Genomic DNA, 25,192 nt, shown 5'->3' on the forward strand with positions numbered 1-25,192 from the left:
CTTCCATCCACCCTGTCGGGCCCTTTGCCAGAAAGCTAGAGACACTCCCAAGAGAATGGAAGCAGAATTTTATTCCTCTTGGCTAGGGAAGAGAACTAGCAGGTGGTTGTGCACAGGACCCCCACCCCTCACCCCTCCCAGAACCAAAGAAGATAGGCAGGGCCACCAGAGGGCTCCCTCTGCTCGCCTCTCTCCTTTGCTGGAGTGGAGGCAGGTGAGTGCAGCACAGGGCAGGGTCTGCTGCAGTGACAGGGTGGCCAGGGCTCCAGGGCTGAGGTGGGGTTGCTGCTCGGGTGGCGGAGGGTGGGTGCAGGGGCACTTCTCATCTTGGGAGCTGCTGGCTGGCACAGAGCTCAGGGCACCAGGACACGGTAGGGGCTGCCTGGGATGTGCTCATCACCCCATTTGACCACCAGCGTGTACTCCCCCTTGTCCTTGAGCAGGTAGGAGACGCTGTAGAGCCTGCTGCCCACGTGCTTCACCAGGATCTCCTCACAGGGCGTCCGCGGCCCATGTACCCCTACCAGCAGCATGTTGTTGCCTAGGGGTAGGGGAAGGGGCCTCAGTTCCAGGCTCCAAGTCCCCTCCCTTCAGCTGTGACTGCACTGATCTCTCCTCCTGTTCTGGAGCCTCCCCTTCCCACCTCACCCATTTTCAGGTGACAGCCCTTTCTGCCAAGCTGCCAGCACCCCCACCCCAAACCAATAGGGGAAACTCTAGCTCCTCGAAGGCACTTTCCTGAAGGGTAGAGGAGATGGTAGGGAAGCCCAGGTGGGAAGTTGCTCTAGAAGTGACAGCCATGCCCCAAAAGGCATTTGCCCCACCCCCAGTTCACCCCTTCCCATGTTCCCAGGCACTGGCCAAGGGCTGGGGCCTGGGTGCCCACCTGCTTTGCTGCAGTCCACCGTGAAGCTGCTCTTCTGGCCCATGTAGGCCTTGCTTAGCCCCAGACCCTTGGCCAACACCTTGCTGGCATCGGAGGGACCTGGGCCTGGGGCCCCATGCTGGGGGACACCGGCAGTCTTGGACAGGGAGTCTACAAACACTGATGATGTCTCATGGAGGCTGTGGTTGCTGACGAGACGGGGACCTGTAGGGCAGAGCAGGTGGGTCAGGTGGCCAGAGTGCCAGGCATTGAGTTGGGTGGGTGGCAGCAGTCTGGTGCATGGCTCACCTGTGACTCTGGCCTTGAAGGGGCTGCCCCCAATGTGATAGGGGCCGCCATACTTGATGGAGATGAGGTAGCTGCCAGGTGCCATGGGCGTGTAGGTGACGCGGTAGCCCTCAGGGCACTCCTGGCAATCCATCTTCACCTTGGAGGGCCCATCGATGGTGACTGATAGGGCACCTGCTCCTGCATTGCTTGTGTTCACAATAAACTCAGCTGGGCTCCCTGGGGGCACAGGAGGTTAGGCAGAGCTGGTCCAGCCTGTTCCCCCCCCCCCCGCCCCAGGCCCAGTGTAGCCTGGTCACCTCCACACGCCTCCTGTTGTCACTGAGAGCTGGGAGGAGGGGCCCTAGCAGCCACGTTCACACACCAGAAGCTGCATCCACTGACCTACCTGTGATGCCGCCTTCCAGGCCAGCTCCATAGGCGGACACCAGGCCTGGGTCCCCTCCATGCCCGGGCTCCCCAACTCGAATCTTGAAGGGGCTTCCAGGAATGTGGGTGCCGTTGAACTTGACATCAATCAAGTAAATGCCATTTTCCCGTGGGATAAAGCGCACGGCATACTTATCTGAGGAACAGAGGAGCATGCTGTGGGGCTGGGGTCCCTCCTCCAACCGAGCATGTGGCATCTGTGAGGAGCTTCCCTTGTCCACCAGAGTGAGTCCAGTAGCTTTAGGTGGCCCACTCAGCTTTTTCTGGGGACCATGCTAGACACCCACACTCCACAGCACAGGCTTCCTGAAGCCTCAGGGGTGAAGCTGAGCCAGATCCCCAAGGGCTTAGGTAACGAGGGGAAAGGACTGCCTGGCTGAAGAAGCCAGGCATCTGCGCCCTGTCCGGGCTGCTTCCAGAGTCTCTGTCTGCCTTTTGTACTCTCAGCCTGCTTCCAGCCAGCAGGACGGGCCCGGGGGCAGCCCACTGCTCCCAGCGGGGCCAGGGCAGATGGCTGGGTGGCCGGGCAGGGACAGGGCCTCACCTTGGTCGATCTCTGTGACATAGCACTCCTCCAGGGCTCCTGAGGGGCTGTGCACCTTGGCATCGATCGCCCCCTTGGCCCCATTCAGGCTGACTGCAAAAGAGGCTGGCTGGTTGACCTTTAGCCCTGACTCCTGGAAGCATAGCAGATGTGGTTAGGGGGCTGAGGCTGGAGCAAGGGAAGACAGGGCCCCAGAAGCAGAAGGCCCACAGGGTTGCACTTACCCATCTGGCGTCCAACTTGGTTTAAAGAGGGAGAGCCACCGATTCTCAAGGGGCAGCAAGCTACAGGCACACCCCCCGCCACTCCCAAACCCACGCTCCACATTCACACACAGGGGCAGCAGGAAGCGGGGTGGCCCCGCCCTGCGGGCAGCATGCAGCCCTAGCAGGCTGTCCCTCTTTAAACCTCAGCCCTGGTGCTCAAGGGGCACAGGCTTCTGTTCAAAGCCTTTAGACCTGAGACACGAGAAAAACTCCACGTGGCGGTCAGGGGTACTTCCTGCCGACCCCAAGCGTGGGCTGCACCCGGCCAGAGCAGAAGCCCGGCGCCCCGAGCTGGGCTGGGCGGGTCACTTGACACAGGGCCAAGGCCTGCTCTGTGCGGCGGCTCTGGTCTGGCCGGGCCCAGGAGCCCCAGACGGGCGGTTTCTCTCAGTGTCTCACCTGAAGACTAGAAACAGTAAGACGGCGGGCGTCACCAGACGGAGAAGCCACAGGCACCACAAAGGGGCTGTCTGGGATGTGCTCCTCGTTGAACTTGACTGAGACCTCGTAGTCACCTGGACAGGGAGAGAGAACAGAGGGCATGCTGGGAGGCCCCCACTTGTCAGCATTCAAACCTGCTGTCTCTCCCAAACAGCCTAAGTGGCCCTGGGACCTCACAGTAAAGGGTGGGAGCTGGGCAGGGCTGTCTGCATAGACCCAGACCAATACCCACACCCAGGAACTGCCTCCCCAGCCCCAGCCAGGGCTTCAGTACCTGGCTCCTGGACCACATAGGCCACACCACAGGAGCCATCCTTGCGGTCCTCAAAGGAGATCTCGGCCTTGCTGGGGCCCTCAACAGCAATGGCCAGGCCCCCGGCGCCTGCTTCCCTGGTCCAAATGCTGAATTCAGCTGTGGGAAAGTAGTGTGTCCTCATGGAGGGCTGCTGTCCTGGCCTCAGCCCTCTCTGAGCATGGCTGAGACCAGCATGGCTGCTGGCTACTTCCTCCCCACCCCCCGACCCTCCCCCAGAAGACCAAGAGCCCCTCAGGAAGTAGGCCTACCTGGCACTCCAGCTTCAGCCCTCTCCAGGCCAGGGCCCCCAGCACGGACCTTGTGGGCTCCTCCTTCTCCCAGGGGTCCCACGGTGAACTGGAAAGGGCTCCCAGGCACATGCTGGCCCTTGTACTTGACGCTGACTGTGTGCATGCCCATCTCAGCAGGCACAAAGCGGATGCAGTAGGTATGGTTCTCACCTTCCACAATCTCAGCTTCATGGCTCTTGCCTGATGGGCTGGTCACCTGGGCTGTCATGTCCTGGATGCTAATTTCTGTAGGTGAGGGGTAGCCTGGTGAGCAGGAGACCCAGGTCCCAGCCCTCTGCTTGGGGCCACCTAGGGCTGGCAGCCAGGACTCCCCAGGACCCCTCCCTGGCCCCGCTATAGCTCCTACCAGGGATCTTCAGGCTGAGGTCACAATGACTGCCAACATTAGCCACGGAAGGAGCCCGTCGCCTGCGTGTGATGCTCTCTTTCACCCGGCCCTCGCCTGTCACCTTCACGGAGAAGGGGCTGCCTGTAGGAAGAAAACACAGCCCACATCCCACACAGGTTACATTCTGCAGGCAGAGCCCAGAGTATGGCAAGGAGGGTCGCCCAGCCATGGGGGAGGTGCGTGGGCACTGCCCTCACCAGGCACGTGCTGGTCGGCAAACTTGATGTTGATAATGTAGTTTCCAGGCTCTGTGGGGCAGTAGGTAACCCTGCATGTGCCATCTTCCAGGTCCTCTGTGTTGATATCTACCTTGCTAGGGCCCTCAATGGACAGGCTAAGTCCACCATAGCCTGCAGGAGGGATACGCCTGAGTTAGGAGGCCAAAGAGAGTGGTCCCACCCCAGATTCCAGGCCACCACTGCCCACCTGCATCACGGGTGTCAATGATAAACTCTGCAGGCTCAAAGGTGTGGCCTTCATGAAGGCCCTGGCCTGAGACCCGCACGCGGCTGGCATCCCCAATCTCCGACTGGCTGATCACCACTGGAATGGGGCTGCTCGCCACATGCTGACCATTCTTCTTCACGTGCACCAGGTGCTCTCCTGTCTCCTTGGGCACGAACGAGATCCCTGGGCACAACATAGGGTGGGGCCATCAGCCGGGGAAAGGTTTGCCCACCCCCTGCCAGCCTCCTTCCTTTCCAGAAGGTGCGGCTCCCCAGCCTCTTACCCACGTGGCCATTGCGCAGCCGCTTCAGCAGACAGGGTTCCTCCCGGCCCGAGGGCGGCACCACAGTGGCTGTCAGCAGGCTGAGGTCTGTCTCCGAGATATTGATGGGGATGTCAGCGGCAGAGCCCACCTTAAGGTGGGACATGCGCATCGAGTCATCACCTGGCGGGGGACAGTCACTGTGTGTACAGGCACAGAGGGAGACTACGCCTACCCTGCCACCTGCCTCGTTCTGTCATTGCTCCAGGTACCACCTACCTGTGACCCTGGCAGTGAAGGGGCTACCTGGGATGTGCTGCTCATTGTACTTGACCAGGATGCTGTAGTCACCAGGCAGCACAGGCAGGTAGGAGACGCTGCACGTCCCGTCCTGGTTGTCAGTACAGCTGATTTCTGCTTTGGATGGGCCCTCAATGGCCAGGGACAAGCCCCCTGGAGAGAGTTGTGGGTGAGGGTGGGAACTGTGACCGGAGACACTGCACCAATGAGAAGCCCCAACAGGCAAGGAGAGGCCCAGGTGGCAGGGTGGGGAATGCCCTTTGGGGAGTGTCTCCAGCATACAGTTCTCTATCAGATGATGGCATCTCGCAACACACAGGCAGGTTAAAACTAGAGCCAACGCTCACCCTCTCCTGCATCCTTGGTGTTGACCGTGAAAACAGCAGGCTTGTTCACCACCCCATGGGTAAGGCCAGGCCCGTAGGCTGTGACGTGGCCGCAGTTGACATAATCCACGTAGAACTGTAGGGGGCTTCCTAAGGCAGGAAGGGGGCTATGTGGAATGGGGGCCTTGGGTTGTCCCCAAGTCCTTCCCCCAGCCCCAGGCCCCTGTGAGGTGGTGACGGCTGGCTGCGTGACGCACCTGGGATGTGCATGTTATCGTAGCGGATGTCCATCTCATGCAGGCCAGCCTCACTGGGCGCGTAGCGCACAGTCACAGTGCCATCTTTGTTGTCGGTGATAGCCGGCTGCGCCACTTTGCCCGAGGGCATCCGTACCTCCCCTGCAGGGCAGTGGGGTTGGGGTCAGGGCAGCCCGTCGGCACACCCTGGCCTCCCTAGAGCTCCTTCCCGCCCTGCTCACCGGTGATCTCGCCCTTCTTGATGGTGAAGGGGATGACAAGGTCGAAGGGCCTCAGGCTGGTCACATCCAGCCCATTGACACCCACCAAGGGTCTTTCTGGAGCCTGCAGTGGACACAAAGGGCCTGGGTCGGGAGCTATTGAAGGGAGGGGAGTCCCAAGTGGGAGGATATGGGGTCCCTCCACAAAGGCAGCAGAAGAGGGCCACACGGGACACCCAGCTGGCCAGTCCCCAAGTGTCCCCTAGGGCTAGGTAAGCTAGGAAGAGGTGGGCCAGGCCATACCCAGGTCTGTTGGCCACCCTGGGCATAGGTGTATGGTGGGGCCAGCTGCTGAGGCCGCAGTGGGGTCTGTGCCATGGGCTGATCTCCGGCCAGAGCCTGCAGAGCAACGTACAAGAGCTAGAGACTCTGGTCAAGGTGAGCCCCAGGGCAGGGGGCAGGCCAGGCCCTGCCCAGACCCCTCACCCCTGGCCCCTCCTGACCGTCACTTGGAAGGGGCTGTTGGGCACGTGTTCGCCACCAAAGCGCACGCAGATGACATATTTGCCAGGCTGGGGAGCCGTATAGAAGATGTCGAAGGTGCCGTCCTCATTCTCTACCACATCCACGTCCACCTCAGAGCCGTCGGGTGTGCACACGGTGCAGGTCACCTTGCCTTTGCCCGCCGCCTTGGTGTCCACAGTGATCACTGTCTCCTCTCCAATCTGGATGGTGGGGCCGATGCCAGCACCTGGTGGGGCAGGGTGGGTCCCCAAAGTGGGGGCCGGTGCATGAGCTTGGTGCTCGGGCTGCTCCTGTCCACTTGCCACCCGCCCAGGCCTCTTACTGCCACCAAGCATAGCCAGGCCTCCTGCCCCCACCCCCTCCAAGCTGGGATGGTGAGTGATTTCTCAGAAGGCAGGAAAGGTTCCCCTGAGCCACCTCAAGCCAGGCAGTGCTATCTTGGGGAAATCCCCTACGTGGGGAAGGCCTGACGGGTGGCACTCAGGTGTCTTAAGAGGAAGGAAGGGCCTGGAGGGCCACATGCTGTCAGGGCACCAGCATTGGCCGCCACCTCCCCTGCCAACTTGGCCTCAGCTGGCGCCATGGACCACACTGACCAATGCCAGTGCTCCAGCTGGGTCCACAGCTGCCTTCGCCCCTGCGGCCTGGCCCCCAGTGCTGTGTGCAGACGCAGTGAGGCGGAGTCCTGCTGCAGCGTGGGAGAATGTGACACTCGCCTCCCGCCCCACCCCGGCCTGAAGGTGCAATTGGAGTTTCCTGACAACTGAGAACTCTCGCTTGGAGGCTTGCAGAAAGGGACGGCTGGGCATGGCCCGTTGCAGGCAGGAGCTGGGAGCAGGGAAGCAGGTAGGCAGCAGGGTTAGCACCCAGGCAGCACAGCGCAGCAGGCAGTGGCAGCGGCAGCACCCAGGGGGAAGGGGACAGGACGCCCAAGCCAGAGCCACGGCTGCTAGGTTGCAAGAGCGGAGCAGCTGAGCAGCCTCCAGGGCCCCAGAGTGCCCGAGGAAAGTGGGGGACAGTGACGTTATGATCTTGGCTCAGCCATGGAGGCTTGGGGGGCTGTGGGCTGTGAGGCCTGGCAGCGAAAGTGCTTTCTGTAGCCCAGCCCCTGCTAGGGAAGCAGCAGGGAACACCGAAACCGACTCAGGGGCTAAGTTCAAGGACCCCCCAACCCCCAGCCAGCCTGCCGCTGAGCTCTTATCTCTGCCAAGGGCTCTCACTCTGCTGAGCTCCATGCTGGCCTTCCGCAGCTCTCCTGAGCTCTAGACCTGGCCCATTACTGCCCACCCTGCCCGGGGAGGCCTCACCTCACATGCAGCCACACATTTTCTCCCTGCTTGGAACCTGGACCCACGGTCTAGCTAGTGACTCGGGCTTCTGGCCTCACAGTTAGCCTGGACTCCCCACTTCCCCTGCCCAGTGCCCAGCCCATCAGCATGTCTCAGCTGCTCTATCCTCAAAGTACACCCCCCAATTTGGTTCCCCTCTCAAGTCCCCCACCACTGGCCTAGACCAAGCCACCCCTCCAACTGGTCCAAAAATGACTTCAGCTCCCCAGCTGGGCTCTCTGCCTCCATTCTGGACACAGTGGCCAGGTAAACTGAGACCACTCTGTCAGCTAAGTCTTGACCCTGCCCATGGTCCCCAAGGCCCTGTCCCCCTGCCCTAGGCACACATGCCTGTCATCTCAAATCCAAGGCCTGCTCTACAGAGTCCCTCAACCCCTGCCACGAAACCCCAGCCACCCTCTAACTTTATCCCTGGCCGCCTCGCCCAAGCTCCAGGCCTGCAGCCTTCCGAGGCTCCCGTGTAGTTACTGCCTCTCATAGGTGCCCTTGGCCTGGGCTGGCTCTCCCTCCCATGCCTGAGCAGGAGGATCTCCATGCCTAGTTGGGGACCATCTGAATAACGTCACTGCTGAGGGAGTAGGGGGAGGGAAGGATGTGGGGAGGGTGGGTGGGCCACCGAGTGCACTTTGGGGCTCTGAGGCTGGGCCGGGCCCCGCCATGCTGGCCGCCCAAGCAGTCGACGCCGGTGCTGCCGCACTACTAGCCAGCCCCGCCCACTCATGCAGTCTGCGCCTCCCCCGGCCCGGGATGCAGAGGCCTCTGGGAGGTGGGGGTGGGGGTCTGTGGATCCGGCCAGGGCCGGGGACTCCCATGGCTTGAGGGAGACCCCATGTGAGAGCCCTTAACACAGAAGGAGGAAGTGAAAAGAAAGGGCTTGCTGCCTGCCCCTGGGACTTCCCGGGGGTGCCCAGATCCCCAGACCCCAGAGCCCCCAGTGGGGTGCCTCTCAGGATGCACCACACCCCAAAGCTCTCAGCTGCAACCCGACTTCTCAGATGGGGAAACGGAGGCCCAGAGAAGGGGAGGGCTGGAGTGCTCATGCTCAGCTCCGGAGGCCTCCCTGGGCCCTAACCCTCCAGTTCCCCCCTCTGTCCCTGCCAAGAGCTGCAGCTGGAACTGTCCTGGGAATCAGCATGGAAGAGGAAAGGAAGCTGCCCTCTGGGCAGGAGGGGCATTGGGAGTGGCCCCAGCAAGCAGCTTACCTAGCCCGTGACCTCCGATTGACACTGAGGTGAGAGGGCAGAGAGCAAGGAGAAAGGTCAGGTGAGTCACTCAAGGGGGCGGCCCCCACTCCCACACGCCGCCCCAAGCAGCGAGCCCTTGCACACAGGCACACCCAAGCCCCGTGCTGAGCGCCGTGGCCGCTGGCGGGCAGGCTCACCTGTGACGGTGCACTTGCTGGCATCCCCAGTGGGCACAGCCCGGACGCGGTATGGGGAGAAGGGGATCTCATCGCCACCATACTTGATGAGGATGGTGTAGCGGCCCGTCACGTCTGGCACGTAGGCCACCGTGTACGTGCCGTCATGGTTGTCTTGGATGTGCGTCTTCTTGGGCTTGCCCTCGGGGTCCTGTGTGGCAGAGCCCAGGGGAGGCAGTTGGCCCAAGCCCAGTCAGGCCTGGGATTACCTCAGGCCCTCTCAAAGCATCAAGGGTCAAGCACTGCTGCTGCAAGGACACCTGCGAGCCACTCAACCACCTTGGCCCAAAACGGCTGCCTGCATCCTACACTGTCCCTTACTCCCCCATGGGCAGGGCCCAGAAGAGAAGCCCTCAAATGCCCAGTGCTCCCCCATGTGACAACAGGCAAGGCCAGAAAACTTGGCACCCATTCTCCTTTATCCCCATGAGCACCTCTCAGCTCCCACCCTCCACCGCAGGGTCTGCCCAGCATTAGGAGGAACTCCCCCAGAAGATCTCACCAGCCTAGCCTCATACCTGGCCCGAGAGAATGTTCCAGGTGGGCAAGTTGAGGCACTATAAGGGCTTCGGTAACGTAACGAGCTCAGTTAGAAGTGAGCAAGTGCGTGTGTGGGGAAGCCCCTGTCTGTCATTACCATCCCAGAGGCAGGGGACCTGCCCCTGCACAAAGCTCCCAAGGCAGATCAGAGAGAGCCGGATTGGGCCATCTGCCCCAGGCTGCATGCCCCACACCACCCACCACTCCAGCCTGGGACCTTCCCCTTCCTCGCCTTCCATGTGGCCAGAGCTGCAAAACAGCAGGGCCAGGTGGCCACCCATGTGGTCAGCTCACCGTGATCTGGACAGCCAGCAGACCCTCCCCTGCATCCTTCGCATCAATGGTGAACTCCACAGGCAGGCTGGCAGGCACACCAGTGGTGTTGAGCCCAGGGCCGCTGGCCTTTACCTTGCTGGCATCATGCGTAGGCAGCACCTTGACCTTGAAGGGGCTATTGGGCCGGGATGTTAAAAGTGGTCAGAAGGGATTTTGGCACCCAGCCGGGGGCCCCTCCCCACAGGCAGTGGGCCCTGACTCTTACCTTCGGGGAACCTCTTCTTCCCCATACAGCACAGAGATGCTGTAGGGCCCCTCACGGCTGGGCACATAGTTGACGGTCTGGGTACCATCAGCATTGTCCACCACGTCCACTGGCTCCACCAGGCCTGGCCCCAGTCCCAGAGACAGAGCCTCAGCTAGTCCTGGGCCTCCAGGCCCACGACACTAGAAGCTGAGCCTTGGCTGTGTACCCAGCCTCCAACCCAGGTCTAGACCTCGGTTTCCCTCACTGGCCTGTCCCCAGGAATGGCCCTGAGCCCCTGAGTGCCACCTCAGACCCCTGCTCTCCCTCCCTCCTGCCACATCTGCTCAGTGGCCACGTCCAGTCTGTTCTACCTCCTTTCAGTCCCCTGACCCTGGGCACTGGCAGCAGTGTCCCCTGAGGCTTCTCCATCAACTGCCAGCACACTAGCCCCACCCTCTGTGTGCCGAGCCTCCGGTCTCCTTCCCTGGCCCCTCAAAGAAGACCATACCCTCCTGACCTGACTCCTGCTCCCAGGCATGTGAACACTCACCTTTAGGCCCCTGCACTTTGACCTGCAGCGGGGCCACGCCGGCCTTGCTCGTGTCCACCTGGAAGGACTGAGGGAGGTTGGCACGGACCATGCCTGGGCTCAGGCCAGGCCCAGAGCACTTGACCTTGGATGCATCTGTCACATCATGCACAGGGACCTTGAAAGGACTGCCTGGGTAGGGGGACGGGAAGGATGGCAGCCATATGAGACACAGTGGAGGGTGGGCAGGTGGTCCCAGCCCAGCCCCAGCTGACCCACCTCCTCACCTGGCACCTGGTGGCCACCATAGGTGACATTAAGGCTGTAGGTGCCTGCCTCGTAGGGGATGTACTCGACTGAGCAGCTGCCATCCTTATTGTCCATGCAGGACATCTTGGCCTCGGAGGGGCCCTCTACAGCCAGGCCCAGGCCCCCTGTGCCAGCTCCCCTAGGCCAAACAGACCGCTGTTACTCCCCGGGGTTCCAAGGCCCACGGCAGCCCCTGCCCCTTGGGCTCTCACTCACCTGGTCTCCACGGTGAACTTGTTGGGCTTGTTGGTGGTGCCACTCTGGATGCCTGGCCCATGGACACGCACTCGGGATGGGTCGCAGCCCTCAGTCACAGGCACCTGGAAGGGACTGCTGGGCACAGGGCTGCCGTCATAGGTCACGTCCACAGAGTGGAGTCCTGGAGGAGGGTGGGCTGGGTCAGGAGGAGCTTGGGCCGCCCTACCCCTGCCCCTCAGCCCTCAGGTGCCCCAGCACGCACCCTCCTCATAAGGCGTGTACTCCACTTTGTAGGTGCCATCACCACAGTCCTGCACATAGGTCTCGGTCAGGTGGCCTGAGGGGTTGGCCACACGAGCCTTAACGTGCGGCCCTCCGGTCTGCGTCAGAGCCCGGGCATCTACGCTGAACTCAGTGGTGGCTTCTCGGAAGACGCCTGCAGAGAGGCATGGAGAGGAAGTGCGGGGCTCCAGGGGCCCGGGCTCCCCTGGGCTCCCTGCCCCACGCCACGGCCCCTCACCTTGGCCCTCGATTCCAGGCCCGTAGCACTGGACACCCGAGGTGTCCACCGCAGGCTCCACCTGCAGCTTGCTGGGGAAGTTGGGTACGGGCTGGCCACCGTACTTGATGGTGACGGTGTAGGCCCCGGGGCAAAGGGGGATGTAGGTGATGGTGTGTGTGCCGTCGCCGTGGTCCTGGATGTGCACCTCAGCCGGCAGCCCGGCCTCAGAGCGGATCTCAATGGTCAGCTCTGCGCTGCCTGCACTTGAACAGTCCACGTGAAACTGGCCTGCCTCACCGGCGGTGGCCCGCTCCAGCCCAGGGCCCGAGCACTTGACCTTGGATGCGTCAAAGCAGGGAACCACATGGGCCTTGAACGGGGAGCCAGGGATGTGAGTGTCAGCGAAGAGGATGTTGATGTTGTAGTCCCCAGGCTCAGTAGGCACATAGGACACAGAGCACGTGCCATCCCCGTTGTCCAGGCACTCGAGCTGGGCCTCGCAGGGGCCCTCCACCGTCAGGCCCAGGCCGCCCATGCCGGCACCCTTGGTGTCGATGGTGAAGCGGGCAGGGGAGCCTGCACTGCCCCCCTGTAGCCCCGGCCCAAAGGCTTTCACCTGAGGGAGGAGGGGCAAGTCAGGAGAACCTCCCTGACCCTTGACCCTAAGACCCCCAGCCTGACCTTCCATCTACCTCCTCTTGTTCCAGCTTCCCTCCCCAACCAGGCAGGGGCACAGGCAGGGGCACAGGCAGGCCAGAGCAGGGCCATTGCTCAAAAGGACAAAAGCGAGAAAGGGTGAGGGCGAGTCTAGAGAAGATGGGGTGCCCCCCAAAACCCAATTACCTTGCTAGGTTTGGTGGGGGGCACAGCTTCCAGAGGAAAGGGGCTGCCAGGCACAGGGACACCATCGTAGGTCACCTCTACCTCATAGGGCCCCTCCTCACGGGGCACAAAACGCACCACACTGTTGTCAGCCCCCAGGCCTGGCTCCACCTTGCAGGGTACTGCTGCCCCAGAGGGGCCCACGATCTTGGAGGCCACTTTGCCTTGGCCACCAGCACCCTTCGACTTAACTGTGAACTCCTGGTCTTTGCCAACATCCACCTCTGTTGAGATGATGAAAAGAGGGAGAGAACCGTGCCGCCCTACCCAGGCAGCCCCAGGGCATGTTCTCAGTGACTGTGACCAGGAACACAACTACTTACTCTCTCCCAGGCCGGACACCTTGATCTTGCTCAGGTCCAGGCTTGGAGACACCGCCACTGAGAAGGGGCTCTTTGGGATAGGGTCCCCTCCATAAGTGAGATTGATGCCCACTGGGCCCTGGGAGGGGTACAGAAGGCAGAGTCATGGGTCATGATCTTGGTCTCCCTGGCCCATGGCTTCCCAAATTGGGCATGGGGAGGGGGCATCAGAGAAGCACTGGCTTTGCTCTCCCACTGCCCCCCAGACTCCCATGCCCACTCCCTACCAGGTAGGAAACAAGAGTGGGTGGGAAGGCCCCTAGAGCTGCCCACCAAGCCCACCAAGCGAGGAGGCCCAAAGGCTCAGCAGGTGTGGTGGAAGGTGCAGCGACGGGGGGCCGGGTGGCTACCTGCTGCACGGGAGTGTACTTGACAGTATAGGTATTGTCATGATGGTCAATGATGTCCACATCACGCACCGCGTCCCCCTTGGCCAGCCCGGAGAACTGGACATCCAGCTTGCCTTTGCCAGCAGCTTTGGCATTGACCGTGAAGTGGGTAGGTTTGCCAAGCTCAACACCTGAGGAGACACAGTGAGAGACCCTGTAGGGGTACCTTGGGTCTTGCCCCGCGACCTCCCCACACGGTACTCGTCCTCACCAGTGCGACTGAGACCAGGGCCCTCGGCCTTCACCTTGCTGGCATCATGGGAGGGCTCCACCTTGACACGGATGGGGCTGGTGGGCGTGGCCTGCAGTGGGTGGGAGGGGAAAGACTGAGAGGGGAGCAGCACCCCAGCACCCAGCAGAGTGAGGGACCGGGAGCAGCAGCACCCACCTGGTCAGCAAAGAGGACCATGATGGTGTAGCTGCCAGCCCCACGGGGTGTATACTTGACTGTGAAGGTGTCATTGTCATTGCGGATGATGTCAAAGTCAATATCAGCCTCGGTGGGGCCCACTACGCCAGGGGCGCACTTGATGCCAATGCTGACGTCGCCTGTAGTGGGGGACGGGGTGGAGGCTGGGACTCACAGAGATGCCTTGCCCACTCGCCTACCCACTCTTGAGTCGGGGCCTTACCCTGGCCGGCCTCCGTGCAGTCCACAGTGAAGTAGGTGGGCTCGTGAGCCTTGAGCCCCGTCTTGGCCACTCCTGGACCGTACACCTTGACCTTGTTTGGGTGGCTGCCTGCTCCCACGTTCACCTGCAAGGCATGGGGCAAGCGCAGGGGCATGACCAGCCTGCAGTAGCCACTGGGGCTTTTTCACCCACCATCAGCAGGCAAGCAAAATGGTGCAACCACCTCAGGAAGTCATCTGGTGGTTCCTCAATTACACATAAAGTGACTACGTACTGCTGCAATTCCACTCAGATGTGAAATCTGTCCACCCAGAAAAACAAGATCACTCATCCACACAAACACTTGTACTTGAACGTTCACAGCGGCACTGTTCACAACAGCCAAAAGGTGAGAAAATCCCAAATGTCCATCAACAAATGACCAGATAAGTAAAACGTGGTCTCTCCGTACAATGGAGTGCTGGTCAGCAATAAAAAGGCAGAAGCACAAAAGGGGATGCTGAGTGAAAGCAGCCAGGAACAGAAGGCCACCTCCTATAGGAAAGCAGATGAGGGGTTGCTGAGGGCTGGGCGGGGGTGGGGGGCGAGGCGCTAGCGGGTGGAGGAGTTTCTCTTAGGAATGGCGAAAACGTCCTCCTCTTTGATGTGGTGATGGCTGCATAACTCTGAACTTACTCAAAACTACCGAGGTGTATGTTCAAGAGGGGTCAGCTGTAGGCTATTCAAGTTTTATTGAACAGAGCTGGATGAGAACAAAGCAGGCACCCTAGGGAAGCAGGCTCCAGGCCAGTTCGAGGCCCACAGAGGGTAGGCTCACCCGGAAGGGGCTGTTGGGGATGCTGACGCCGCCCCAAGACACCATGGCCGTGTGCTTCACAGGCTTCCGGGGCACATAGGAGCAGCTGTAAGTGCCATTGCCGTGGTCCTTGACTGATGCCTCCACAGGGCAGCCCTCATTGTCCTGGAAGGCAGGCGGTAGTAGGCGGCCTCCTAGTCAGTATCCAGGCCTGGGCACCTGCCCACCCCACCCCCATGAGTGGGCACCTGACCTGGACTTGGACCCTGAGAGGAGCCTTCCCGCCGTGCTTGGCATCCACCGTGAACTCCGCCGGCTTGTTGACAGCCACACCTGTCTTCTCCAATCCGGGCCCACGTGCCTTCACCTAATGGGAGGCCACCCAGATCTCAGGAGACCAAGTGCAGGCCACCGTAGACAGAGTGGCAGGAGCACACCACCGGGGATACCAGCCCAGGCTTCCTGCCCCCAGCCCAGCCCCTAAGCGGAGGTAGAAGGAGGTCAGAGACCTGGCCAGTGGCACATGCCCTTTACCCTGTCTGGATGGAAATCCTGGGGGGCTTCGCGGATGTCCGCCATGAAGGGGCTCAGGCGGATATCTTCACTGTTGCACAGCACATGCACAGCATACTCGCCAGCCTCCTGGGGCCAGTAGCGCACGTCACAGGAGCCATCGCCCTTGTCATCACATTCGATCTTGGCCTGTGATGGGCCCTCCACCGAGAAGCCTGACAACAGCCGCCAGCTCCATCAGTGTCCCGGAGCCTGGGAAGGGTGGCCCTCGCCGCCCCCTGCCCCCCAGGCACCCACATTGCAGCCTCCAACTCACCCAGGGTGCCTACATCGTCCCCGATGGCTTCTACCACAAAGTCGGCTGACTTGCCAACGACGCCTCCCTCCAGCCCAGGGCCCCAGGCCCGCACCTTCTGATTGCCACACTCAGTGCCCACCTTCACCTCGAAGGGGCTGCGAGGAGAGAGCCACATCAGGGAGGGCTGAGGGGCCCCGTCTTGGACAGCAGCCTGCCCGAAACCCACAGGGGAGAAGAGCACCACCTCTGAGCGCTCTGCCCACAGCCTCACCTGCGCCCAATGTTCTGGCCTCCCCACGTGATGGTGACGATGTACGTGCCAGGGACCACAGGATAATACTCGAAGCCATAGACGCCGTCCCCCAGGTCCTTCTGTTTCACACGCTCCTCGCCCTCTGCCAGAGACGAGGAAGGGCCTCAGGCCTGGCCGGCAGTGGCCTGGGGCCAGCACTGCCCACCCCAGCTGCAGGTCAACTTACTGGGACCCTTCACAGTGACCTTCAGCTCCCCACTGCCCGCGCCCTTCGTGTAGACCTTGAAGTCAGCAGTCTCTTTCACCCGCACGCCCTTGGGTTGGAGGCCCCGGCCGACAGCACGGCAGGCACCTGGGTTACAAGCTGTGAGCAGAGAGCCAGCTGAGCTGCTAGGAGCTGGAGCTAGGCAACCCCTCCCTTGCCTCCCACGTGGCTGGACCATCAGGCCAGAGAGTGGGGAAGGATGCGCAAGAAAGAACCAGAACGGACTGTGACCCTAAAACCTGTGGCCGAGGCCAGGACATGGCAGGCCTCCTCCCACCTGCTCCATCTGCATCTGTCCCCCATCCCCAGCCCAGCCCTCCCCTCCCAGAGGAAGACAGATCCAAGTACCGTTGACCCTGTGGGCAGAGCAGAGAGCAGCAGGTTTCTAGACAGCTGGAGCGAGCTCTTCCGAAGATGAAAGCGTGGAGAGAGAGAGAGAGAGATGGAGAGGGGCAAGAGGTGGAAGAGGAGGAGGGGCCCCAGCAGGGGAAGAAAGAGAGTACATCGCCCAGACAGTGGAAGCACAGACAACCCAGGGAGATGGGGCAGGGGCTGGATGGAGAGGGACCTGCCCCGGCTGCCTCCCTCCTAAGGGAGGCCTGGGCTGCAATGACCCAGCATGTGACAGCCAGGACTGGCCTACCTTGGCCAACAGTGACAGTGTAGGGGCTGCGAGGGATGGGCACGCCAGCGAAGGTGACATGCACCGTGTGGACACCCTCCATGGTGGGCTGGTAACTGCAGCGATATGTGCTGTCGCCCCGGGCCTCCAGCTGAGGCACCACGGTACCCTTCTGTCCAGCCGGGTCCTGGATCACGACCTCCACCTCACCCGTGCCAGCGCCTACCGTAAGGTACCATCTCAGCTCCCAGAGCCTCCAGGCCCCAGCAGCCCCACCCCCAGACCTTGCAGCCTCAGTACCCTCCCGTCACCTGCCGTGAAGATCTCAAAGTAGGTGGTCTTGTTGGCGATGTTGCCGCTGGGCTCCAGGCCAGGGCCCTGGGCAGTCACTTTGCTGGCATCACCCTGGGACTTGTCCACGTACACCTCGAAGGGGCTCTTGGCGATGTGCTGGCCGGCAAAGAGCACAGTGACCTGTTCGCAGGAGGGGCAGGACGTGAGGGCGGGGTGGGGCCCTACAGCCGCTGCCCTCGCCACCAGCTTCCCCTTGGCCTGAGGGCTCACCTTGTGAGTCCCCGTCACCTCGGGGACATACCAGACAGAGAAGGTACGGTTCTTGTCATTATTGGCGGTCACCTTGGCCTAGGGTGGGAAGGAGCCCGTGAGCTCTGGCTGAGAGTGGCCCCTGCCAGCGAAGGCACAGTGGCGCCTGCCCCACATGCCGCCGGCCCTACCTCCTCCTGGTGTCCAGCCGGGTCCTCCACGTACACCAGCACCTCTCCCTGGCCGGCGCTTCTAGTCTCCACAGTGAACTCTGCCCGCTTCTTCACCATGTTGCCTGTGGGCTCGATGCCTGCCGGGGGAGGGCGCGAAAGGCCCACGCAGGCTGTGAGCGCCGCCCCCTCCCCAGCGCAGCCCTAGCAGGCACGCTTTGCGCGCGCGAGTCAGTTCGGCTTAAACCCCAGCGCACAGAGCCTTCGGTCCCAGCTGCGTTCCTGCTGTGGGACAGGCCTGGGCCCGTTTTCTGGAACGTGCCCCGTGTTTGCCTGGGCCCTCACTCCTGTATGACGCCCTGGGCTGGGTTTCATCTCCACCGCAGTAAGGCGGATGGGTCCTTCCTCCCTCAACCCACTCCTGCCTGACTCTTGGGGGGCATTTAATAACCTTGCTGCCACGTGACTCAAGACTCAACTTTAGAGAGGACACTGACCCGCGGGGAGGAGGGCGTCGCCCAGGAGCACCCACTGCTGCCTGGCTCCCTCACCTGGCCCGTAGGCTCGGGCTTTCTTCGGGTTCAGTTTGGGCCGCAGGGGAGCCCCTGGCTTCAGCTTGGCCTTGGGGAACTGGGATAGGTAGGTCATGACGGAGTGCTCATCCACATTGGGGTCCACGATCTCCTCAGGAGTGATCACCTGCCATGGGCAGAAGACAGGGGCCATTTAGCCTCTAAGCCTCAGGTTCCTGGGGCGTGCCACCGCCCCCCACCGGGATCTCGGCCCCTGGTTGGCCCCGAGTGGTCAAGTAGGGGTGTACCTGAGGGATGCCCAGCCAGTCATCAGCCTGCTGCATGGCTTCCCGTGCATTGTTCACAGGCTTGCTGGCGTCCCAGGAGTCCCAGTCAGGACACAGGCCTGAGGCACGAGGAAGGTGGTGAGTCGGGGGCCCACAGAACTTCCTGGTGGGCCATCCGGTCTGCCCCAGCACGCCCACGCCCCTCACCTGGGGCACAGCTGTCCACCAGGGCACCCAGGGCCCTGCCGCTCTGCCAGTCCCGGCTGAAGTTTGTGATGGGCAGCTGTGGAAGCTTGTTCTGGATCCATCCCAGAAGCCTCTGCTTGGGTGTCTGTTTCTTGGCCTCCTCATCCTCCTCTTCATCCCACATGGGCATGGAGATGGAGTAGTGCAGGATCAGGGTCCAGATGAGGCCCAAGATCAGCTTCAGGTTCCCGTCCACGATGGCCTTGCTGTCTGTGAGGGAAAGGAGTGGCAGTGCTAGGCAGGCAGGGGCCTCCGTGTGCGTCCCTGTGCACATGTGTACATGCACACACAGGGTGGCAGGCCACTCCCAGGCACTGCTGTGTGGAGCACAGCAGGCCCCAGGGAGGAGAGAGAGGCCTTCGCAGGGTGGGGTGGGGCCCTCTCTGCCCAGGGCCCCTGCAAAGGCGTGAAGCAGGTTCGAAGGGAAAACACCCATGGGCACATGGTGATGATACAGCACAGTGAGGGGGTGTTGCCGGAAGCCGAGGCTGTGGGGCCCTAGAGGAAGGACAAGCGACAGAGCTTGGCTGCAGACAGGGCCAGGGGAGGTCTCTGGAGGAGTCCCCTTCGCCAAAGATGGTGGCTCTGGAGAGTGAGTCCGATGAGCACGCCACAGCTGCCCACACATGAGCCCACCACCCATCTCCAGGGGTCTCCAGAGAATGGGCAGGAGGAGCAGCCAGGCCCCAGCAGGCCTCGATGCCAGAGCCCCTGACCTGGCGCTGAGGAAGGGGAAGGCAGGCGGGTGGGGCGGTTGGGAAATACAACTGCTGCCCCAGGGCGAGTGGGTGGACGGCAGGGAAAGCAGAGGTGTTGAGCAAGGACCCTTTGGGTGGAGGGTGCGAGCCCCACCCCCCACCACTTCCTCAGTGCTCCCCCTCCCCCCAGAGCCCAGCTGGGAGTTGGGCAGCAGGCCTTGGTGCAAGGGAGGGGCTGGGAGCCCCAAGGAACCAGTGGTTGGGCTGCAGGGCCCTGACTCACTGGGGCCCAGCAGGGATAGCCTGCCAGCCAGGATGATGGGCAGGACACATTCCAGGGGCCCCTCACCCAGCCCAAGGAGGAGGAGGAGGAGGAGCAAAGCCAGTGAGCCTGGGTTGGGCGCCCAGGGCTCAGCTCGGGAGTTTGGGTGGCAGAAGTCATGGGTGGGGTCCCCAAGTCCCGCTGCCTCAGCAGAGTGTGCTCGGCTGCTGCCTGTTCTCGCCACCTAACGGGCCACTGGGCTGAGAGCTGGTGGCCACCAAGCTCACCACAGGGGAAGTGGTTAGGGCGGGCACCCTGCACCCCATCACTATAGCAACCTCTCTGTGCTCTAAGCCCCACCCAAGGCCCTTCTGGGTCTCAGCCTCCTCCTGAGATTGGGGGCTGGGGGTGGTGCTCCAAGAATGGGAGAGGGCAACTCATCTTTGGAATTCCTGCCAGCATGCTCCACCCTCTACCCCCAATAATCAGGAGAAAATACTTGTTGAGTGGGTCAACTTGGGAATGGGAAGAAGGGGATGAGTGCCTCGGAAAGGTCCATCAATGTGGCAGCCTCTGAATCCAGCAGGCAGCAGTTTGAGGACCAGCGCCATGCTACTCAAAGCATGTTCCTGGACTGGGGTTGCTCCTGGTCGCACACCACTACCTAACACTGTCCCCCGATGGCAAGCAAGGGAGGGTGGAGAGGGGACTTCAGGCTAGGGGTGACTGGAAGGTTCAGAGAAGACCAAGAGCACAGGACCCGCTGGGGCCTCCCACCAGGCTCTCACCCCCAGGATCCTGAGTCTTGTACAGGAGACCTCAGGAGGCCTGAGGCCCACTGTGACCCATGAGAGGACACACAAGGCCAAGCTCATCAGCCCTGGTAGGTTGGGCTGGGCCCTCCCCCTGTTCCAAAGGAGACTGGCCGAGGCCCTCCCTGTCCACCTCACAAAAGAGAGAGGGAAGGACGGGGCCCCGGGTTGAGAGAATGACGGGCTGGATGGCCCCGCCCCATCCCACCTCCTTTCCCCAGCCCCCGGGGCAGCCTGACCCCTCCCTCCCCTAATCACTGCCGCTTTCCAACATTTTTTTGCCTTATATGGCAAAGCTCTGGGAACTAGGCCTGCTCCAGCCAGCTCACAAGAGGAGAAGGGAGGGGGGAGGACGAGACCCCCCCCCAGACAACTGGGGTGTGGCCCGCCTCCCCACATCCGGTTGCCCCCCCCAAGGCTCAGAGATGACTCAGCTTGGCTAGACTGAGGCTGGGACTGAGGGGTGGGCCTCCTCGGCCTCAACGATGTGCATTCCAAAGAAAGTGGTGGGGCCCTTGAGACCTGCCCTGAGTGGTTGGGGGAACCTGAGTCTCGGTCCCTCACCTTCCCAGGCTCAGCATGGACCATGCCAGGGCCAAAGGGACATCTGAAAGGCCTCTGAAAACAAACAGCTCTTGCCCCTTCCCTCCCTGTTGCATAGCCCCCTCCCCAAGTCACCAGTTCTGGTGTTGGTCCCTGAGCGGCTCCCATCTTAAGAAGTGCCCGGGATGCAGTAGGTCTGGTCAATTCCAGCCTCACTAGCCCGGTGACACGGACATTGGGCCGGCAGTGAGCCCAGCACATGCTGGAGTACCTCCCAACCAACTCCTGCATTCTAGATGCAGGAAGGCAAGTCCTACATGGAAGAGTTTGGCCAGAAATCAACAGTAACTTGGTGTCTAAGTAGGCTACAAGCCAGCTCCCTTCACTAGCCAGCGCACAGACCCATCTTGTCTTTCAATAGCTATGGTCCTCTCTGGCCCCCTAGTTCTGAGGGGGAGATCTAAATTAAGGCCCCCCATCTTTAGCGGGGGTGGGGGGCCTAGATAATGGAACCCACAAGCTCCATCCCCTGTTTAGGAACCACAGGGGTGCCTGAAGGCCAGACTGCCCTCTCCAAACTGCTTTAGGGGGTGCAGAGCCCTGGCCTCCGCCTCGTTAGAGATGGGGCATTGGGCGCAGGGCCAGAGCTTGGCCAGTGCCCGCCCCCCTAGGCCCTCTCCCACCGCGGCCGCAGCGGCGGGGGCGCGGCCTGCGGAGGATGTGAGCTCAGCCTGGGCGTGGGCCAGCCGGGACAGGCGGGCGGGGCGCCTAGCGGTCCGCACGCACCGCTGGCCAGCGAGCCTTTGTTCTCCAGGCCCACATGCATCTGGGCGGCCCCTGGAGCCTCCGGGTCAGCGCCGCAGCTTAAGAGGGTGTCTGCCAGGGGTCAGCCCCCGGGAGATGGGAAGACGCACGGAGTCCCCCTCCCTCACCCTCCCCGCGCCACGGGGAGGCCCGCGCCCTCACCGATTGACACGAGCTTGATGCTCTCGCGGTCTAGGAACTCGAGCGCCACCGACACGTTCTCGAGCTGCATCTGGCGGAAGGTGGGCCTCTGGTTGTGCTTGCGGTGCATCTTCTTCTGGCTGAGCACCTCGAGCAGCGCGATGAGCCGCAGCCCGTCGCTCAGATCGGTCTGCAGGTTGGCGATGCGCTTGCTCACGCACTTCAGGTGCTCGTTGCACCAACGCGTGAATGTGTTCTGCTGGATCTTCTTCCACGGCGCATCCTCCGCCAGGTCCTTCTCGGTGGCCGGCATCTCAGCGTCTCGCGTGTCGGTACCGCTGCCCGGAGCCGCGCCCGCAGCGCTCTGGCCCGCCCGGGAGTGGGAGCTACTCATTTTGAGGCGCGAGGAGCCGAGGGGCGGTGCTGCAGCCTAGGCGAGGGGACGGCCCTTTAATTAAAGTCGCAGGCACCTCAGCGAGCCCAGGACGATGCAGACAGCAGAGGTTGCGCTACGGAAAGAGCGAGCCCTTTAAATGCGGGCAGGGGGCGGGACTAGGAGGCGGAACTGCCGTGAGGCGGGGCTGCGGGTGGGGCTTCGGGGCCGCACCCGCCCCGCCCCACCCCGCCCGTTGGAATGCCCCCCTGAGTCCCTCCGCCCGGATGGTTTTGACCCGACCCCCAAGCTCCAGGAAGGGTCGTTGGGCCCCAAGCAAGCAAGATTGCGCCCAAGCCCTGCGGTCTCGCGCCTGCGCTGCAGGAAACGCTGCAGCGAGGAAAGGCTGAGCTGTGTCTGGCACTGGACCACTTGGCCTCCAGCGGGCACACCTTACAAGGGACTTTCCTTCCCCACGGCTCCTGCGGGGGATGGGGTGGCTCGCCCTCTGTGAGTGACGTAGGCTCCGCTCAGATCCCCCGCAGCCCTCGCGGTCCCCCTTCCTCCGAGATCCAGCGCTTGGGGGTCCCTGGCCGCGCCCAAGCCGGTCGCTCGGCAGCAGCATGAAGGGGCCCGATCTTAAGGGCAAGCCCTTGGAGAGCGCGGGTCCGGGCGAGGCGCTGCTGCCAGCGCTGTGCGCGCGTGCGCCACGCCAGCGGAGCCCGTGGCGCCCGGACCCCAGGCCGCCCCCCAGACTCCTTGCCCCAGCCGGCCTGCCCGCTCTGCACCGCCCTGGGCTGCGCACCTGCGCCCGCCGGTCCCCACCGCCTGCCTCCCTCCCAACCCGCTCCACCCAGGAGGAAATGGGGCACTGGGCCAGGAGGCCACAGGCGATCCAGGAGCAAGCAGCCCTGAAAGGGGCAGGGCGTGCCAATGGGCACTGGCAGAGGCCGCAGGGTGACGCATGCAGAGACAGCGAGTGTCCGTCTGACCCACCAGCAGTCCACCTGGGGCAGTAGGGGTTTCCTCTCCTGTCTGAATGGGCCCTGAGCCAGTGTGACCCAGGAGGCGGCCGGGCAGGGGTGGGGGGGGGGTGTCTTCCAGACCCAGAGGGACCTGCGCAGTGGTTCCCTGAGGAACTGCTTGATGGGCTCTGTGCACCTGGGTCTGGGTGGGCTTCACTGTCACGTGGTGCAGAGGGGGCCCCCGGGACACAGGGGCTAGGGGACTGAAGGGGGCAAACCACCATGACGGCTGCCAAGGCCTGCTGAGGAGTGTGGCCTGTGTCTGAGGAGCATGTCTCTGCCCCTCCTGCTTGATTCTTAGATTGAGCTGCAGACTAGTACTAACTAAATTATCTGCTAAAGAGCAGTGGGAGAGGAGGCCCTGGGTCAGCTGGCATGTCATGCCCAAATATGGTTGACGCCGCACAACCTGCGGTGTCTACATCACCCACAGTGGGGCTGTAGTCCCAGCCAGCGTCTCCCCTGCCCTCCTGCATGCTCACTTAGGGGCTGCCTGTCACCCCACTGGTTTTTCCTCACCAATGGTGGTGGTAGGGGTTCCAAATGACATTTTTCAGTCTGAGGCTCACCTGTACACTCTCCTCTCCTGACCTGCACACCTGCACAAAATTCCACACCACAGTGTCTGGGATCTGGAGTGTAGGTGGGAGGGAAACCTTTAGAGGGGGGACTGCTCCCTACCAGGCCCCATTCGAGAGGAGATGAGACTTGTCCTGCTTCCTCTGTCCCACTGGAAAGCAAGTTCCCAAGGAGAGAGTTCCATTGAGAACTGATTTTCACTTTTATAAGTGCCATCCAATTGGGTCATCTGTGTTCACTCCTTAATCTTCAGAGAGCAGGGACACTGAGTCAGAGTAAGTGACCAGTAGCCAACTCCAGCAGAAAAGGGGACCGAATCTGGGCATCCTGGCTTCCAGCCCTAGGTTTTCCCTATTTGGGGGTGATAAAGGATGGGGATGTAGAAGGTTCTTGTCCCTAGGGGACGTCATATCACCACCAGATGGCGCCCCATCCCAAAGCCCCCAGATCCAGCAGTCCCTGGAAGCCAAAATCCAGCTCTTTCATATTTTCCCTTATTTGGAGTAGATTCTTGGATGTTAGATACACTCCGCCTCCCACCCCACCCCCAGTCCTCAGACCCCAGGCCAGGCCCTCCCACAGGGGCGATTCAGCTGGTGAAGAAAGTCGAAGAATGGCAGGATGGGCCACTAAGGCAAGTCCAGGTGGCAGGTGAGGGCACTTAAGTCCTGAGTTCCCATCTTGACCTGCACCCTGGAGCACATACTGGTGGCTCTCCCATCGGATTTCACCTACTTCTCCTGGACCCAGGTGGCATGGGAATCTGGGGATGTTGCTGCTTGCATCCTGGCTGGCAGTGAACATCCAGCTCTGAGCCAACCTGGGACAGGACCCAGCCTGGGAATCTGGCCTCTTGGAGGAGCCCCTGCTTCCTGTGCGGGCCACACCCCTGCCTGACCTCCCACAGAGCACAGCAGCCCGGCAGCCAACTCCCTGTGCCCAAAGCAGTTGGTACCCAGAGGACTGGTGCCAGCGAGGAACCCACTGTCGCCCTCCCAGGAAGCATACTGGCTGTGAATTGTCCTTCCACGTGGCCACTCGCCCTCAGCCCACACAATGTCCTGCTCTCTGGGCCCCTCCTTCCCAGATAGCCATGCAGCGGCCAGCTCACCGGCGTGCAGGAGAGCCTGTGTCCTGCCAAACGCTCAGACTCCCTCTCTCTCAGGGACCCCCGTGACTTTGGGCTCCCACACTCCCAGGCACACACAGATTTTCAGGTAAACCAGGTAAGTCGGCCCCAAGGGAAGGCACCCCAGCTGCACCTGGCCCCGGCCTGGGTGCGCGCCCGCGCCTGAGTTCTCAGGATTCGCCTCCGGACTTCGCCACCCCCGCCCTCGGTATGCGAGCAGCTCCGTGACCATCCCGCTCGGAGCCGGCCGCGGAGGCCTCACCTGCTGTCCTGCGGACGACTGGCGACCGCGGGGTGGCGCCTGGCTTGCCTGTGAGCCCGCACCGGGCGCCTCGGGGCTCCACTGGCGTCCGCTGCGCGCCGCGCGCCTCCACGCGAATGGGCCGCCGCCGCCCGCCTTCTTGTTGGCCGCACCCCCGCCCCGCGCCCGGCCCGGCCCGGCCCGGCCCGGCGAGAAAGCCTTAATTGGTAAAATCGCCCAGGAGCCGGGGGCGGGGGCGGGGGGGGCGGGGGCGCGCCGC

At 62.3% G+C, this 25,192-nt stretch overlaps 1 protein-coding gene across 3 annotated transcripts; it reads right to left on the bottom strand.

Annotated features, from left to right (window-relative positions):
- Positions 1–51: 51 nt before the first annotated feature.
- FLNA (filamin A) lies at positions 52–25,091 on the bottom strand. Of its 3 annotated transcripts, none has more exons than XM_074359332.1 (48): positions 24,934–25,091; positions 21,587–22,074; positions 18,267–18,515; positions 18,081–18,178; positions 17,812–17,959; positions 17,282–17,400; positions 17,112–17,189; positions 16,859–17,021; positions 16,569–16,769; positions 15,887–16,024; positions 15,679–15,802; positions 15,426–15,562; positions 15,131–15,324; positions 14,850–14,963; positions 14,618–14,761; positions 13,801–13,924; positions 13,557–13,717; positions 13,380–13,470; positions 13,130–13,299; positions 12,741–12,858; positions 12,379–12,641; positions 11,554–12,151; positions 11,296–11,469; positions 11,052–11,214; positions 10,814–10,974; positions 10,548–10,718; positions 10,016–10,139; positions 9,769–9,925; positions 8,896–9,085; positions 8,717–8,740; positions 6,144–6,391; positions 5,944–6,039; positions 5,662–5,764; positions 5,441–5,581; positions 5,205–5,333; positions 4,837–5,010; positions 4,579–4,740; positions 4,275–4,478; positions 4,046–4,198; positions 3,807–3,929; positions 3,419–3,685; positions 3,129–3,266; positions 2,813–2,928; positions 2,148–2,280; positions 1,563–1,739; positions 1,175–1,393; positions 887–1,090; positions 52–541 (listed from the first exon to the last, which is right to left on the bottom strand). In XM_074359332.1, the coding sequence occupies exons 2-48, from the start codon at positions 21,957–21,959 to the stop codon at positions 354–356; spliced, it is 7,944 nt and encodes a 2,647-aa protein (XP_074215433.1). In that variant the 5' UTR covers positions 21,960–22,074; positions 24,934–25,091; the 3' UTR covers positions 52–353. The 3 variants fall into 3 exon arrangements, with proteins under 3 accessions (XP_074215433.1, XP_074215434.1, XP_074215436.1); XM_074359333.1 differs by having other exon boundaries at positions 21,587–21,995; positions 24,934–25,084; XM_074359335.1 differs by lacking the exon at positions 8,717–8,740.
- Positions 25,092–25,192: the final 101 nt, after the last annotated feature.

Source organism: Camelus bactrianus, chromosome X (assembly GCF_048773025.1).
Source record: "Camelus bactrianus isolate YW-2024 breed Bactrian camel chromosome X, ASM4877302v1, whole genome shotgun sequence".
NCBI classification, from domain to species: domain Eukaryota; kingdom Metazoa; phylum Chordata; class Mammalia; order Artiodactyla; family Camelidae; genus Camelus; species Camelus bactrianus.

Excerpts from the sequence above, each read along its gene's own strand:
- FLNA (XM_074359332.1), bottom strand. The coding sequence starts at position 21,959 with ATGAGTAGCTCCCACTCCCGGGCGGGCCAGAGCGCTGCGGGCGCGGCT. Across the intron at positions 18,179-18,266 it reads GGTGGACAGCTGTGCCCCAG|GCCTGTGTCCTGACTGGGAC; the intron begins GTGAGGGGCGTG and ends CTCGTGCCTCAG. Across the intron at positions 12,152-12,378 it reads CCCCCACCAAACCTAGCAAG|GTGAAAGCCTTTGGGCCGGG; the intron begins GTAATTGGGTTT and ends CTCCTCCCTCAG.